General features: G+C 37.7%; 1 protein-coding gene across 1 annotated transcript; it reads left to right on the forward strand.

Annotated features, from left to right (window-relative positions):
- The first annotated feature begins 1,121 nt into the window (after positions 1-1,121).
- On the forward strand, positions 1,122-13,071 carry LOC139738420 (uncharacterized). Its single transcript, XM_071649057.1, has 9 exons — positions 1,122-1,176; positions 1,800-1,943; positions 7,069-7,329; positions 8,244-8,522; positions 9,251-9,526; positions 10,275-10,547; positions 11,327-11,590; positions 12,376-12,521; positions 13,014-13,071. The coding sequence occupies exons 1-9, from the start codon at positions 1,122-1,124 to the stop codon at positions 13,032-13,034; spliced, it is 1,719 nt and encodes a 572-aa protein (XP_071505158.1). The 3' UTR covers positions 13,035-13,071.
- The last annotated feature ends 1,213 nt before the right edge of the window (positions 13,072-14,284 follow it).

Raw genomic sequence — 14,284 nt, forward strand, 5'->3', positions numbered from 1 at the left:
CATGTCACTGTTGAGATGTTTTAGCGATACCGTATGATAAGAGAGCCATGAGGAAACGGGAAGAGAAACAATGATCCACGCCAATACAAACACACTTTGCTTGTCTTTTAAAGACGAGAGACCAAATCCTCATGTTACCTTTCATGTCTTCATTAGCTCGATGTATGAATAAATTTCTGACGGTGACATGGGCACTGAAAAACAGCAGAGTTTGGCCGTTCAAAATTTTTGAAAGTCTTGCACAAATCTGAATGGATAATTCCAACGCACCTACTGATATTAAGACGAACTCTAACAAGATGTGTGTACTTATGTGTGTGTGTGTGTGTGCGTGTGTGTGTGTGTGTGTGTGTGTGCGTGCGTGTGTGTGTGTGTGTATGTGTGTGTTTGCGTATATGCACATCGTCTCGTGCACATCTATGAATATTCCCTATTATTCTATTATCGTTTTATATATGAATATTTTTTCGACTTTCCCAAGTTGAACAGATAGATGCAAGTGTTGCTGGTGTACACAATAGACGTTGTAACGATGTATTTGAAATGATAGTAAGAGACACCAAAACCTATCAGATTTTAAATTGAGGAAGGAAACTACTAAAGATCATTTGACGAAGCCTGTAGTGTAATTTCAGCTCATTCCAGCTCTCAAATTTCCGTTTCTCATAAGCCGCGCCTTTTTCACACTGCTGCGCATGCGTTACAATCACGCAGAGCTAGGACGTGCGGTTGCTTTGGCATGCATTCTCTATAAAATTGACTGGCCACTGCAAATCATTTGTTGCCAAGCACGTGGACACATGACGTTCATCTTCTTCTGAATTCACAGTAACTAGTCAACTGTTTACGTATTTACTGCATTATTCGACAGTCGTAAATATAAGATTATCCCCGTATCTTAATGATAAATGTGTTACGATTTGACCTAATAAAGTTAAATTCGTTTGAGGAGTGTGTTGGTATACAACTTACTAAGTACTACCGACATGAGTGCAAAGCCGTAGAGAAATGTCTCCCTTGCATATTGCAATATCATTATCATTATGTGTGTTGTAATCTTTTCGATCCTTTGCAGGAGTAAGGACTTTTCTTCCGGATCGTCGCTTTATATTGCAACCACGATGAACTTACCAGTATGCATAGTTGCAGTCTTCATGGTGTCCTTGCGTGTCTCTGGTGAGTTTTCCTTTTAATATCCCTCATCCATAATTCCATTGTCGATCTAGGAAGTTTGAAAATAAAAATCAGCTTGAAAACAAATTTGTTATAAAATGTTTACGGTCTTGCTGGAAACCAGCGACAATAGTTAAAAGCAGCCTTTTTATCCGCGATGAAACAAAACAAACAAGCAAGCAAACAAAAAATCACGAACAAACAAACAAACAAAAAACAAGACTTACAAAAGAAAAAAAAGCTTTATGAATTGAAAGGTCTCTGTTCAATGGGTCAGAAAAAAAGCTCGTCAGTATTGCCGTTATTTTATTATGATGCATTATTTTAATCTGAAATGAAATCCCACTAAGCTATACAAAATATGAGTAGGGCAATGTTATTCTGTATTCAAAACATTACAGAATCATGCTTTCATCTTGCTACTAGTTACTGATAAAAGTTGTAAGAGTAACAACGAAAACAGGTAATATCAGAAATGCCATTGTTACAAAGAGATGATCTATACTGTGGTTTTTTTTCTTCAATCTATTTCGCTCTTTATGTTGCCTTAGCTTGTTCAGATGTTGCTGTGGTTTTGCATACATCTAACTGACTACATTTCTCCTCTTCTATCTTTCGAACCCTAGATGCCGTGACTCTGACTGTACCGAGTGAACTGACCGCCGGTCACGAAATCACTGCAAGGTGTACCGCTGAGGCTGTATATAACACTCAGACAGCGAACTGGTACTTGGATGGAGTCCAGATTACAAACGGGGTTGATACAACGAGTACACAAGACAGACAAGACAAGAGATGGTGTCGGGACGGGGGCGCATATACTTATTGATAGTGTGACCACAACATTATAATGCAAACACTAGAACATTCAATCATGCAAGAACGGCAGAGTGAAACACTTCAAAACAACCACACTGATGCAATTCAGTGAGTATACAATACGGTTCATGCGGAAAATGGACAAAAACAACGCTCAAAATGCAACAATTTCTTCCACATGTCACAAGGACGACATATTACACTTGATAACACTAGTTCTGATGAAAGAAACATTCGCTGTTTCTTAAGGTTACGTTGCATAAAATGTCTTTGTACATTTTAGAGACAGAATGAAAAATAATGTTACTGTCGTACTAGACAGTCTTTGTTTTTCCTGTATTTTGAATAAAAATGCTCATTTCCTGTAGTTATGAATAGTGCAGTCGCTAATATGGTTAATGCCCGAAAAGTTTATGAGACGGAAATGACCTTTGATCGTAAATAGTACATTGGTTGATACACATCCACATTACCCAACTTTCTAGCTTAGTATTCCTATGCAACTCCTCGGACAGATTTCAGAATATATTCCTTTTGCAAACTCCAGAGTTTCCAAGCTAGTCTCATTTTCTGAATCGACACAAAGAAGTGATTTCGTGAAGAACTCGCCAGAAACAAGCGACCTCCCTCAGTGGCAGACATCAGCAAGTACGTCAGCGTACACTCTAAGAATATAATAGAATGTATATATAATTTATATATTGTTAAGATACGCATTCAAACGGCATACTGGCCAATGCATTTTATTGTCAATTTTTTGGTTCATGCAAGGTTTGATGATTTCAAAATAAAGTTTGCCAGCAATGATAAATTCTTTATTGACAGTAAACAGATCGTTTCTTCCTCTGTCTTTATACAGCGACATTCTACAAATCATGTAGCTGTGCTCAAACTTTTCCTGATTTATGACTTTCTTGCACTATTTCTACTGCAGAACACAATATTTTAACTTTTGTAGATGGCATGACTTCAGTAAGTAGTGGCTTTTTTTCAATAAGAGCTTCCATATTTCCTGCATACGGACGGAAGTCACCTTTCAGCGAGATGAATACGACGCTTAACCAGCTGGCGTAAAGGAGAAGAAATGCCTAGAAAGCAATGTCTAACCAGCTTTTCATAACATGCAGACCGTACAGACAGTCATATACCCCAAAAGGTGAAAAATAATCTTTGCAATGACGGGTCAAAACGTATTCATTGGTAAACGACGGACCTAGGAGCATATCGTCCACCAGAGGCAGCAGGTGGCAGACAACAAGATCCCTTCATCGACCCCTCTATCTGTGTTAGCGTATCCTCACCCAATATACTTCTTCTAGTGAGTGCCCTCAACCTGTGTTCATCTTTTAACGTATGCCCAGAAGAACAATATTTTACCACAATGATTTAATGTCGGTCGTTCTCTCGAGTATTATTTCTCCTGTCCTTGGATCGTCCTCACGATACTTTCCTGCCATTTTGTAGGAACATTTTAAAAGTGATTCATAGCAAAATTCTGGCAAATGCACTTCCTGTATGACATACTTGTTTTAGTTGTATAACAATAATGGGCAAAGGAAATTTGCTAAATGAATCTACCTCAGGAATTATTGTAAATAATGTTAAATTTTCTCACCTTTCTAAAAACAGTGCGACGGAAGTACACTTTGATCATGCTGGGACCTGCGAATGATAGCCGTCGTCAAAGCAGAATTTGATCCTCGTTAACTGGTTTTACTTCAATGGTTTGAGAGGTAAAGTCAAGCTTTCACCTTTGGGACCACAAACATGCTAACCTCCACTCACTGAGAAGCAACATCCATGGATATACAATTAGTTATAGAAAAACAGTTCATTAGCGGTAGGAAGATGATCAGACGTACCCAGCGGTCTTCCTAACCTATGACATAAGTAATCCGTTAAAATTTACGGAAATCGAAAAATCACTTCTTACCCTTATAGTCGTTGAATTATGATAACAGAAATGTAAGCTTGGGAGTACAATTCACTCGCATGTTAGGCATGTCATGCATACTATCGAATGCTGTTTTGCATCACTGACTTATTTTCTTCCCAGTTCATTGCATTAAACACATACTACAAATTGTCCGACGAGTACTGTCAGAATATTAGTGACATAAATCGACTCTTAAGAGAGTTAGATATAAGAAGTTCACGTTCAAATCACTTACGTTATCTTGGTAGATATGTTCAAGTTATGTCATTAGACTCATAACGATAACCACTGACGTTTGAAAGGCAATACTTTCCTTGAAAGTATTACTTTTTGGATTTTTTTAACATTTACTTTACAAGTCCTTGTATAGAATCCAAACCTTCACTAGATCAGATGGAGGGGTAAATTCCCGCCGTTTAAAAATTGTAGAGATTACATAAAACGTATTTTCATGTTTTCTTTGGAAATAATCGAAAACAGAAGAAATGGTTCGGGTTTTAACAAAATTCGGGCTGAGATTCCACTACGCTCACTGCGTTCCATATATATATGTACAACGACTCGGCACATTCACTTGCGGTGATGGCGGATTCTCTAGTATTGTAATTCGCGTACATATATCTATTACCGGTACTACGATATCGAAAGTGACTTGACCTTCACTCCTTCCTCTACCAATCAAGGAGAGATTCTCCAGTGTGTGATTTCCGGTACTGCAGAGTCATCTGTCTTAAACGTCAGGCGTAAGTATGCAAGCTACGCTTTCTCCAATAATTTCATTACATGTCCTTCCAAAAATGACAACTTCAATGTCTGTATTTTGATACAACTTGAATAGTTATACAGGAGAAAGATTAACTTGAGCACAGGACAGTATTCCAGTTTAAATCAAATGTATTTTAAAGTAAATCAAGCTTTTTGGTACAGATTAAGCAAACAAAAAAATCGACAAAACTGCCCAAAAGTTACCCTGCTGAAGTACGTTTATGTTGATACCCAATTTAAAATCAACCTAAATTAGAATGATTTCATTCGATGATTGAATTTCGATCTTCCTTTTCAAAGTGTACGTGCGTACAAAATGATCAGCAAATTGCTGTTACCTAAAGAAAAAAAAAACTAGGACAATGTCGGAAATATTTCACCAATATCAAACAAAAAGAAATGACAAGTTCTGCATTATCACAAAGAATAATCTGCAGTACCCGTATTCTTTTGTAGAATCTATAATTTGGTACATGTACTTTAAAATCACCCTGAGAGAGAGAGAGAGAGAGGGGGGGGGCCTTTAGCCTTTGCTGTTCGTTATTATCGTATATGTTGTTTAATTTATCACACTGATCACAACGTAATTGTGCCAGTCACAAAGTAAAATGATTATAACTGGTATTGATTTTTGTTAAATGATCACATAAATCACCTAAAATTCGTATGCTTATTCTTTTTTCCTGGCATTTGTAACTCTATCATGAATTACCATTATTGATATAGTATACATGAAGAGTTTGTTCGCAAAAACCGATAAGTCCATATTTGCCAAATGGAGATATTTTCGATTAAAGGTCAAGAAAAATATAGAGAATGATAAGAAAATTTTTGCTTCTTTTGACCATAACTTCAAAAATGTACCTTTATAATGTAGTAACCAATATATCATTTAAAAGGTATTATATTGTACTTTATGACAGAGACCAAACTTCAACATTTTCAAATATGGACTTATCGGTTTTTACGAACAAACTCTTCACATTGCGTGTTCTTTCACCTTTCCTGTACGTTTGGGTTTGGCATCTATATTTTTCTTAGTTGTTAAAGTGACTTCGAATGTGAGATATATTTTTACGGTTGTTATTTTTTTTTTTCAGACTGAAATATTGCTTTTTCAATTTGCTCCTAAACAGTGTTAAAGGGAAGACCGCGCGGACAAGGACTTTTAGTTTGCCTTTTGTGGTTGATGTTTTTGGCGAGCATTGTTTTGTTTTTCGTTTGGTTTTGGTATGTGTGTGTGTGTGTGTGTGTGTGTGTGCTTTTTGTGTGTGTGTTTGTTGTTGGGTTTTTTTTTTATCTCAAAATGTCCTTATCTGACTCCTGAACTGCAAAATTACAGCATTTTATTTTGTGGAATCTTTGTAGGGTTGACGATCTGTTGTTCCGTATAGCAATGGTATACATTGCATGCTCCTGCATCGAATTATGATATTTTGAAAGACATGGATTTTTATTATCATTACCTGGGCCAATTCATGTATACTTTATAATAACAATTCCCGTTCTTCATTTTTTGAAACCGTGTTTAGAAAAAAATAATGAAAGTGTTCACAAACACCCCACTCTTCAAACAGATAGATACATTTTATTTATGATATTCGCTATTTCATCAACGTATTGGGTTTTTTTTTTTAATAGTCGCCCTGATCATAGAATTTCCTCCAAAAAGGAAAAAAGAAATCTTTCCTAGTTCTAAATAATTTTGGAGAAATTTTCTTATAATTCTATATACTTGAGTCTCTCTGGCTCTGAAGTGTTCGTGCATCCCGGATGTACTGACTTTTTCTACCCCCCCCCCCTTTCTTTCTCTCTCTCTCTCTCTCTCTCTCTCCCTCTCCCTCTCTCGCTCTTCGCTTCCTTTCCTTCACACACCGGACTGTTCTTTGATAGGTGAGAGGAACAGTTGTGTTTCTTTTTTTTCTGTTCTAATGTGTCTGTATGTGCGTGTGTGTGTATGTCTGTGCGTGAGTATGCGCTCGTCATGTGACCAGAGTTGTGTCTTTTGGCATTTTTTTTTTTGCTTTATGTGTATTTACTTTGAATAAAAAAAAAGTAGAAAAAAAATGTACCGCAGTTGAGAAACCTGCATCATACAACTTTAATAGCATCCTTCCATTTATTTTTTTTTTCAAGTGCCTGAAACAACGTGCACTTAAATTATATATACACATACTTTATATCCACGTTTTGCGCGTTATTTAAGATATGAACAGTTTGTGCTGTTTAAAGGATAACTGTCGAGGACAACCTTTTCGGAGATTGAATGTTTATTCAGGCCACATGATTTGTCTTAATGCAGTTGTCATAAAGTTAGAGAGAATTAAAAACATGCAATACGTTGAGAAATGTTCTGATTCCGACATCCAACACAGATGGTCCTGAGAATGACATTATATCAATCAAGTTCCACGACCAGAGCACTGCTGTGGAGATAGAATGTCACGTGACTTCTCGCGAGCAACCGTATCCGGCAATCAATTCTTACATTATCAATGCTGATAACGTCACACTCTCCCAGTCTTCTTCTTCGCGTGCTCGGCTTTCCCCGAGGCCTCGCTGGTGCATCCAAGTTTCATGTACGGCAAGCAACGGACTAGGAGATACAACGAGTGGCGCCATCTACTGTCCCAAAGGTAACAGTGGATTCTTTATCTTTATCTTATTGACATTCTTTAACATCCACCCCAAACTTAAGAAAACTTGGAGGAGACATTGATGTTGCAAACTTTCCCAAACTCACATCTCATTCACCTTCTTGTTCATGCATGTGATTATCTAACAATCATTTTTGTAGGTAATTCAGCCACGTAAACTCCCACTTTTAAAAGTTATGATTAACAGATCAATGACGTTAAAGATGATTATCATGATTTCCTTCTTTTCTCATCAAAATGAATGGCAAATTTAGTGACGTGACCTGATCATTACTACAAAACATGATATACATCGTAAATGTCAACCATAGTACTGAAGTGTTTCAAATAAAAATGGTAAATTCCTGATTTTCACAATAGATCTGTGTGGGATTTGTTGTTGTTTTACTGCTTCCTTTGAACTTAAGGTAACGTATCCGACAGATTAGAATTTAACTCTGAACAGACTGTCATATTAAACATGGCTGAGTATGACGTGCTCAATGTTGACAACATCATTGTTCATTCAAGAATAATCAAAATAATTGCACAGAAATCAACTGTTTTAATGGACGAGTTGGATAATCATTCTGTGTTCTGAAATTACTACAGTTCACAGATTGGAAGTAACTTCCGAATTCTTCACATTTCTTTTTAACCGAATGTACACATAGCAGAATTTGTTTTGGGTTTATTCTCATGAGATCTGTATGGAAATCAAGTGCTAAAAAAAAAGAAAGTAATTTCATTCAGTTTCTCGGCTCGAGATATTGTTGACGGTCATCGTAACATGGCATGAAATTTAATAGTGTACCATGCCAACAATATTCAAATCTGCATGTTTCATTTTGTTCTTCTGCATGTATTTAACACCTGATACAAACAGTACTCTTTCGATACATTCTTGTCAACAGCGCCTCCAGCGAGAGATTCCATATCAGTCGTTCTCGAGGAGCTTGGGGATCGCGTACAAGGTGAAGGACATATCGACCTCAATGTAACATGTAACATCAGTCCGGAGGACCAACCTTTTCCTCCCATCCACACGTACGCTATCAAGAAGGATGAAGAATCGGTGTCTGCCTCCAAAACTGTGGTCCTTTCACCTCGGCCCGACACGTGCTCGAATATAACTTGTATGGGAAACAACGGTGTGGGACTGACAACGCGTACACGCAGATACTGTCCTACCAGTGAGTAAACAATGTCTTTCTAACCGTTCATGATTGTTGGTAGCATTTTGGGAAAACCTTTACAAGGACTAATTTACACTCTACAATGAACCCTTTCGGTACCGCTTTCTCTCTAAATTCCCATTACTAGTTGCAGGGGTAGGGTGAAAGCAACATTTGTACTGGCCAATTGACTCTTGAAGGATTGACATTCATAATAGCAGGTAATAGGTATGATAATTGTATTACACTCACATTAGGCAGAGACACATAATCATATTACATATTGCATGCTTACTTTTGTACCATCGACTGCAAACAAGCACAGAAGTGACGTCTCAATCACTGGAATATTTAGTTCTGCAGTAAATCATGTGAAAAAAATTGTTCTTCTGAATTACCACATTCATTGTCACAATGGATGGGTTATGTGTTATATACAATGCAAAATGTTTCTTGTCAGAATAATCTTGTAGAACATGCACAGAGACAGCAAAGACACATAATTGAACCAAAATGGAATGAGTCTACTTTCTCGCCAAACTGTCGTTCCCTTTGATAACCACAATTTACACTTTAAGTCATGACTTATGACAACTCCCTGCACTTTTCAAATAGCTCATTAAATATTAACGAGTTCAAATGTTCTGGATCAATAACTAGGCATTACCAGAATAATTCAAACGTTATATTGCCCGTAACATTTCACCAATTTGATGTGGTTAATATTTGGCATGACTTCCGCCCAGATCCGCCGAGGAATGGTATAATCGACATCGAGTTCGACGAGAGACTGGACAACGATGGTCGAGCTATTGTCATAATTTCTTGTCACGTGAGCGATGCAGATCAGCCGTTCCCTCCCCTTCACAATTATGACATCAAAGTTGGAAATGAGTCGGTATCGAACTCGAGTTCGTCATCATTCACGCTCTCGACACGCCCCGATAGGTGTACCGAAGTCACTTGTACCGGAGCAAACACTCTTGACTTTACTTCGACCACGGAAGAGTTTTGCCCCTCAGGTAAAAACACATTTGATACCACTTGAAACAACTGCGGTAACTCGTTCCTTATTACTTCTAGAAAATGTGTGGCGTATAAATACGGACAGAGGCAGTAATGCAAATATCATGTCAGGCAAAATATGATAACAAAAACAAGCAAAAATAAAGACAGGGCAGTATGTTGTGTATCATCTTACTACTTACGAGATTCTGAAAGCTCCAAAGACTTTTACAAAGGATACAGCAGGCTTCATGAATGATTGTTTTATTGGTTTTATGCAATGAACTTACAAAACAGGTAAATTGACCAAAAAAAAAACACAACTGACTCTTACAGTTACACAATCGCTGAGAAGAAGTTAAGATGTAGAAAATGTAAAAATTTTCATTATGTGATATGGAGTGACAAATGAGGGCCCACATGCCCCCGGGTAATAATAAAGAATTTTACTTTTGTGAGCCCTGGCCCATGTGTCACTCCGGTACATTTTATACATATATACCCCTCTATGTATGTTACATGACATTGTACTGTAAATCGCTATTGTATGGCCGAATAAATAAATGAATGATAATAATAATGATAATAATAATAACAATAATAATAATAATAATATAATGATAATAGTAATAATAATGTCTTCGTATCATACTATGCGTGTCTTTTACTTTCATATTGTTTCATGTGTTTTCCTTGTAATATCAGTTGTACACCCTTATTTCACATAAACATTTAATAAATGTTAATATTTCCCATATTTTGTAGATCCTCCAGGAGACGATATCATGTCGCTTAGGTTTGAAGAACAGAGAGACGGTACTGACATAAACATTGAGATCACGTGCCACATTGAAGCACTTGACCAGCCGACGCCTCCAATCGACACGTTCGAAATCTCGGTTGACGGCCAGACCATTTCATTGTCAGCTAACCCGTCCGTGGTTCTACAATCTCGGCCTAACAGGTGCATCAACGTCAGATGTAAAGCAAGTAACAGACACGGCTCAACCTTCGCTACCGAATTGATTTGTCACAAAGGTAAATTGTCAACAAGAACAATAATGCTATATCATATGCATACACAGACATGCATAAAATCATTCAGATGTGAAGTCGGGTTATTCGTTGCCTTTTGGTAAGCCCCTTTCGCTATATGGTAAAGAGAGCCCAGTCGAGTGGGTTTGCGCGAGGGTCTTTTAGGTCTGCTTTCCATCCTTTTCTTCAATAGCCCTTTGAATTAAAGACTTTTGTTCCCAAAGACCGACCACAGCATGTCTGTCAATTTGCATACGGCGAATGCATGCCACCGACCTCTACTGATGGCATGCGAACACCAGACACACCACGACGAAGGATGTGGGGAGCACGCCATTCCTTTGGTAGACCGGGGGCCCGTTTCATAAAACTTGTTATCAGTGACAACTGCCACATTTCTACGACAAACTGCTCTCAGCCAACCAGATACAAGGATTTCAGTAGCTTGTCACATCTATGACAACTTGTCACTGATGACAAGTTTTATTAAACGAGCCCCTGAACCCGTTAATATTACTACTAAGTAAGGTTCTTGTGTCATGAATAATAATGTGTGAAGCAGATCTCAAAAGGCCCTCGCGCTGTCGCGCTCACCCATTACAGCGAGAGAGCCTTGACAAAAGGCTAGGTTATTGGTAGTGAAGGTTGTTTGGTATCTTTTATAATGAATTGCATTCTTAAGATTTATCTGAGTGAAGAATCTCACTGCTATGGCCTACTCATTTTGAATTCTTTTTACCTTCTTTGCGATTCCCTTCTTGCTTGATTATTGTACACAACAGAGGACATAATCGACGTCCAGTTCAGCGAGCGTGTGGGAATGAACAACGGAAAAATCTACACGGTGGTCTGTCACATCGACGAGGGGTACCAACCGACACCAGGTATCCATACCTTCCTCATCACAGCCGATAACGTCACTCTCTCATCCTCCCGCTCGCCGTCGACTGCCTTCACTCCTCGGGCCGATGGAGGCACAGAAGTCTCCTGTACGGGATGGAACGATTTTGGCTCCACTACTGCAACCAAGACCTTCTGCCCGTCAGGTGAGCTGTGACATAACCATAATCATGTTAGCAATATACGCCCAACAAGTAGGCCAAATTGTATCATAATACTTCATTAGTTGAAAGTATGGCATCAAAAATCAAAGTTGAAGAGACCACCATCTAAAAAAAACCCAAAAACAACATAACATGTAGCCTTTTTGGTGGCGGGGGCGTTTGGCCGCGTGAACAAATCTAGGGGGTGTCCTGTGTCAATCGGTATTCAAAAGCACATTAAGGATTATACAGGTTTCCGAAACAGGTGATCAGGGAGATAAGTTTGTTTCAAGACTTCTCCTTTCTCTGAGCCATTTAAATGTATTCTGTGAAACAGTGTTTCTACTGTCAACGAAACTCTAAAGATGGCATGGACATTATGAACCAACGTGTCCGTGGAACGTGCATTAATATTGGAATATTACAAATTCTGAATGAAGAACAAAAGCACATAAGGTATATATGTATACACACACAAAAAAATCAAAACATATCCCGTCAATCATGTACATCTACATTATAGTTTGCTTGTTTGTTTGTTTTGTTTTGTTTCAAACCCTGTAGCAAACTGATAACCTATTATTAAAGTTATATGAGTTACCAGCTACAGCCTGTCACTGCTCATTTATATAGGTGCTAGAATGATTTTACTATCATCATCTAGTGTTAGTATGTCCAAGTGTAATGGTTTGCGACATTGTGCGTAATATGGCAGAAGCATTTCTTCTATCATACTCATTCAAACTAACTTTCCCGTGCTGCTGTATGTCTCATTGATATGTAACCAGTGGAGATAATCGCAGAATTTCAGCGACATCAAGGAGCTCTTTATCGGTCGTCGACAACATATGCTTTGCTGGTAGTCGTGTTCGTCATGTCTGGAATTCTCTGCGTCGTCTTCGTCAACAGAAGAAAATTTGCACTCGGAGAAGAGGTATGTAGTGTGAGAAAACTGACAAACATAACCAAAAATACATAAACCTGTGGTTTTTAAGGAGAAGCCATCAAATTGATTACTTTTATCTATATACAGTAATTTTAGGGACAGGATATTTAGGAACTAGGGTTAACCACTATTCCTGCTAAAAAAACAAATTTTCCTAGGGTTGCAAGTTAATCTTCTCTGATGCTCAATGTCCACGATGATATCACGTAATGTTAACTTCGGGATATTAAATCAAAAGCACCTGTTATGAATATACATTTGGGCACTCTATACCAATGAAGTAATTCGGTACTATGCATTACCGGGGCATTTGCTTTTGAAGACAGCACAGATTAACACCCTATGAAGACATAGATAGGCTTATGATGTTTTAATTGTATTCAACGATATGCATTATCTACCTGTATGTCGTACTCGCTTCTTGAATATTCGACGAACGGCATATTTTGACCATTTTTCTTTCTCAATCTTTCCTTTCAGTTGCATAATTTCAGCCGCTAAACGGACATACTTGCATCTGAATTGCATCCAGAAGGGGATTCAAAGATCTGTTCTGCTTCTGACGTTTTCTCAACGGACATAACTTTCAGGCATCAACTTCTTCGTTTATTGAAAAAGAAATGTATTCCTCATTTGTATGTACACGTATTTGCATGTGTGTGTGAGTGTGCGTGCCAGCATATGTACAGTTGTTCATGATAGCTATGAGACAGAAAAACCAACACTCCATTGGTTCTTTTATTTTCTGCTGCTCATATGTAATTCATTAAACATAATATACGCACGTCCATTATGCATTATTTACAATACAGTAAGCCACATCAATTTAGATAATTGATGAATAATGATGGGTATTTTTACCATAAAGTCTACTGACGTTTGTTCGGAGTGAAAGTCAGTAGGCCTACAGCAAAGTTCAATAATATCTGTCGCTGTTTTTGTCTGAACATTTAAATGAGCTGCAGAATATTGTTACCCGTGAACAATTAAGTCTCGATCGTCAGTTACCTCACAATAATTAATCGCATTCATTATTGTTACCCGTCACCATGGGCGAACCCGATAAAGCCGTAGGAGATTTCTTTCATGCTCTTGTAATTTGCTTTTTTTTCTGACTCGAAAACTTTTTAAACACTCAACTAGAATTTCTAAGAATCCATAAACTTCGAAAGTAAGCAAGATATCACTTCTTGATTTCTAAACCAGTTTGAAAATCATATTTTCTCAGCCGTATCATCTCACATCGACCTATGAAATTGTTGATATCTGCAACGTTTCTAGGTATCGTAGTAACTGGTAAGATGTGCAATTTAAGTGACGGGATAATTATGTGTACTTCATAAATCTACTGTGCTCCTTAAAGTAGATTGTCAGCCAACAATTAATAAACCATGACCGTACCATTGCGGCCTTAAAATCATTATTGTCGGTTAAACACCACAGGCCAAGAATTCGAAGCGAAGTATGACAGTCTTGATCTTTGTAATTTGAATGTAAGAGGAATTCTGCTGAATGTATTAGCAGGTATTAAAGGTTTGATCAACATCACCTCCTTATTTAAGTTGCAAAATGTGCGTACGTGGTTGCAACTGTCTTCAGTGTTATGCGAGTATATATTTGAAACTAATAAATTCCAAAACTTTCTAATTTCACAGATTTGACGACACCTGAAAGCTCTGTTTATTTCTTTGATTTGCATAACTACACGTAGAATGTACTAGGGATTTGATAGCTTTTTTTCAGAAAAAAAA

The sequence above is a fragment of the Diadema antillarum genome, unplaced genomic scaffold (genome assembly GCF_040938485.1).
Source record: "Diadema antillarum isolate AM-2024a unplaced genomic scaffold, OU_Dant_1.0 seq00000740_RagTag, whole genome shotgun sequence".
Classification (NCBI taxonomy): Eukaryota; Metazoa; Echinodermata; class Echinoidea; order Diadematoida; family Diadematidae; genus Diadema; species Diadema antillarum.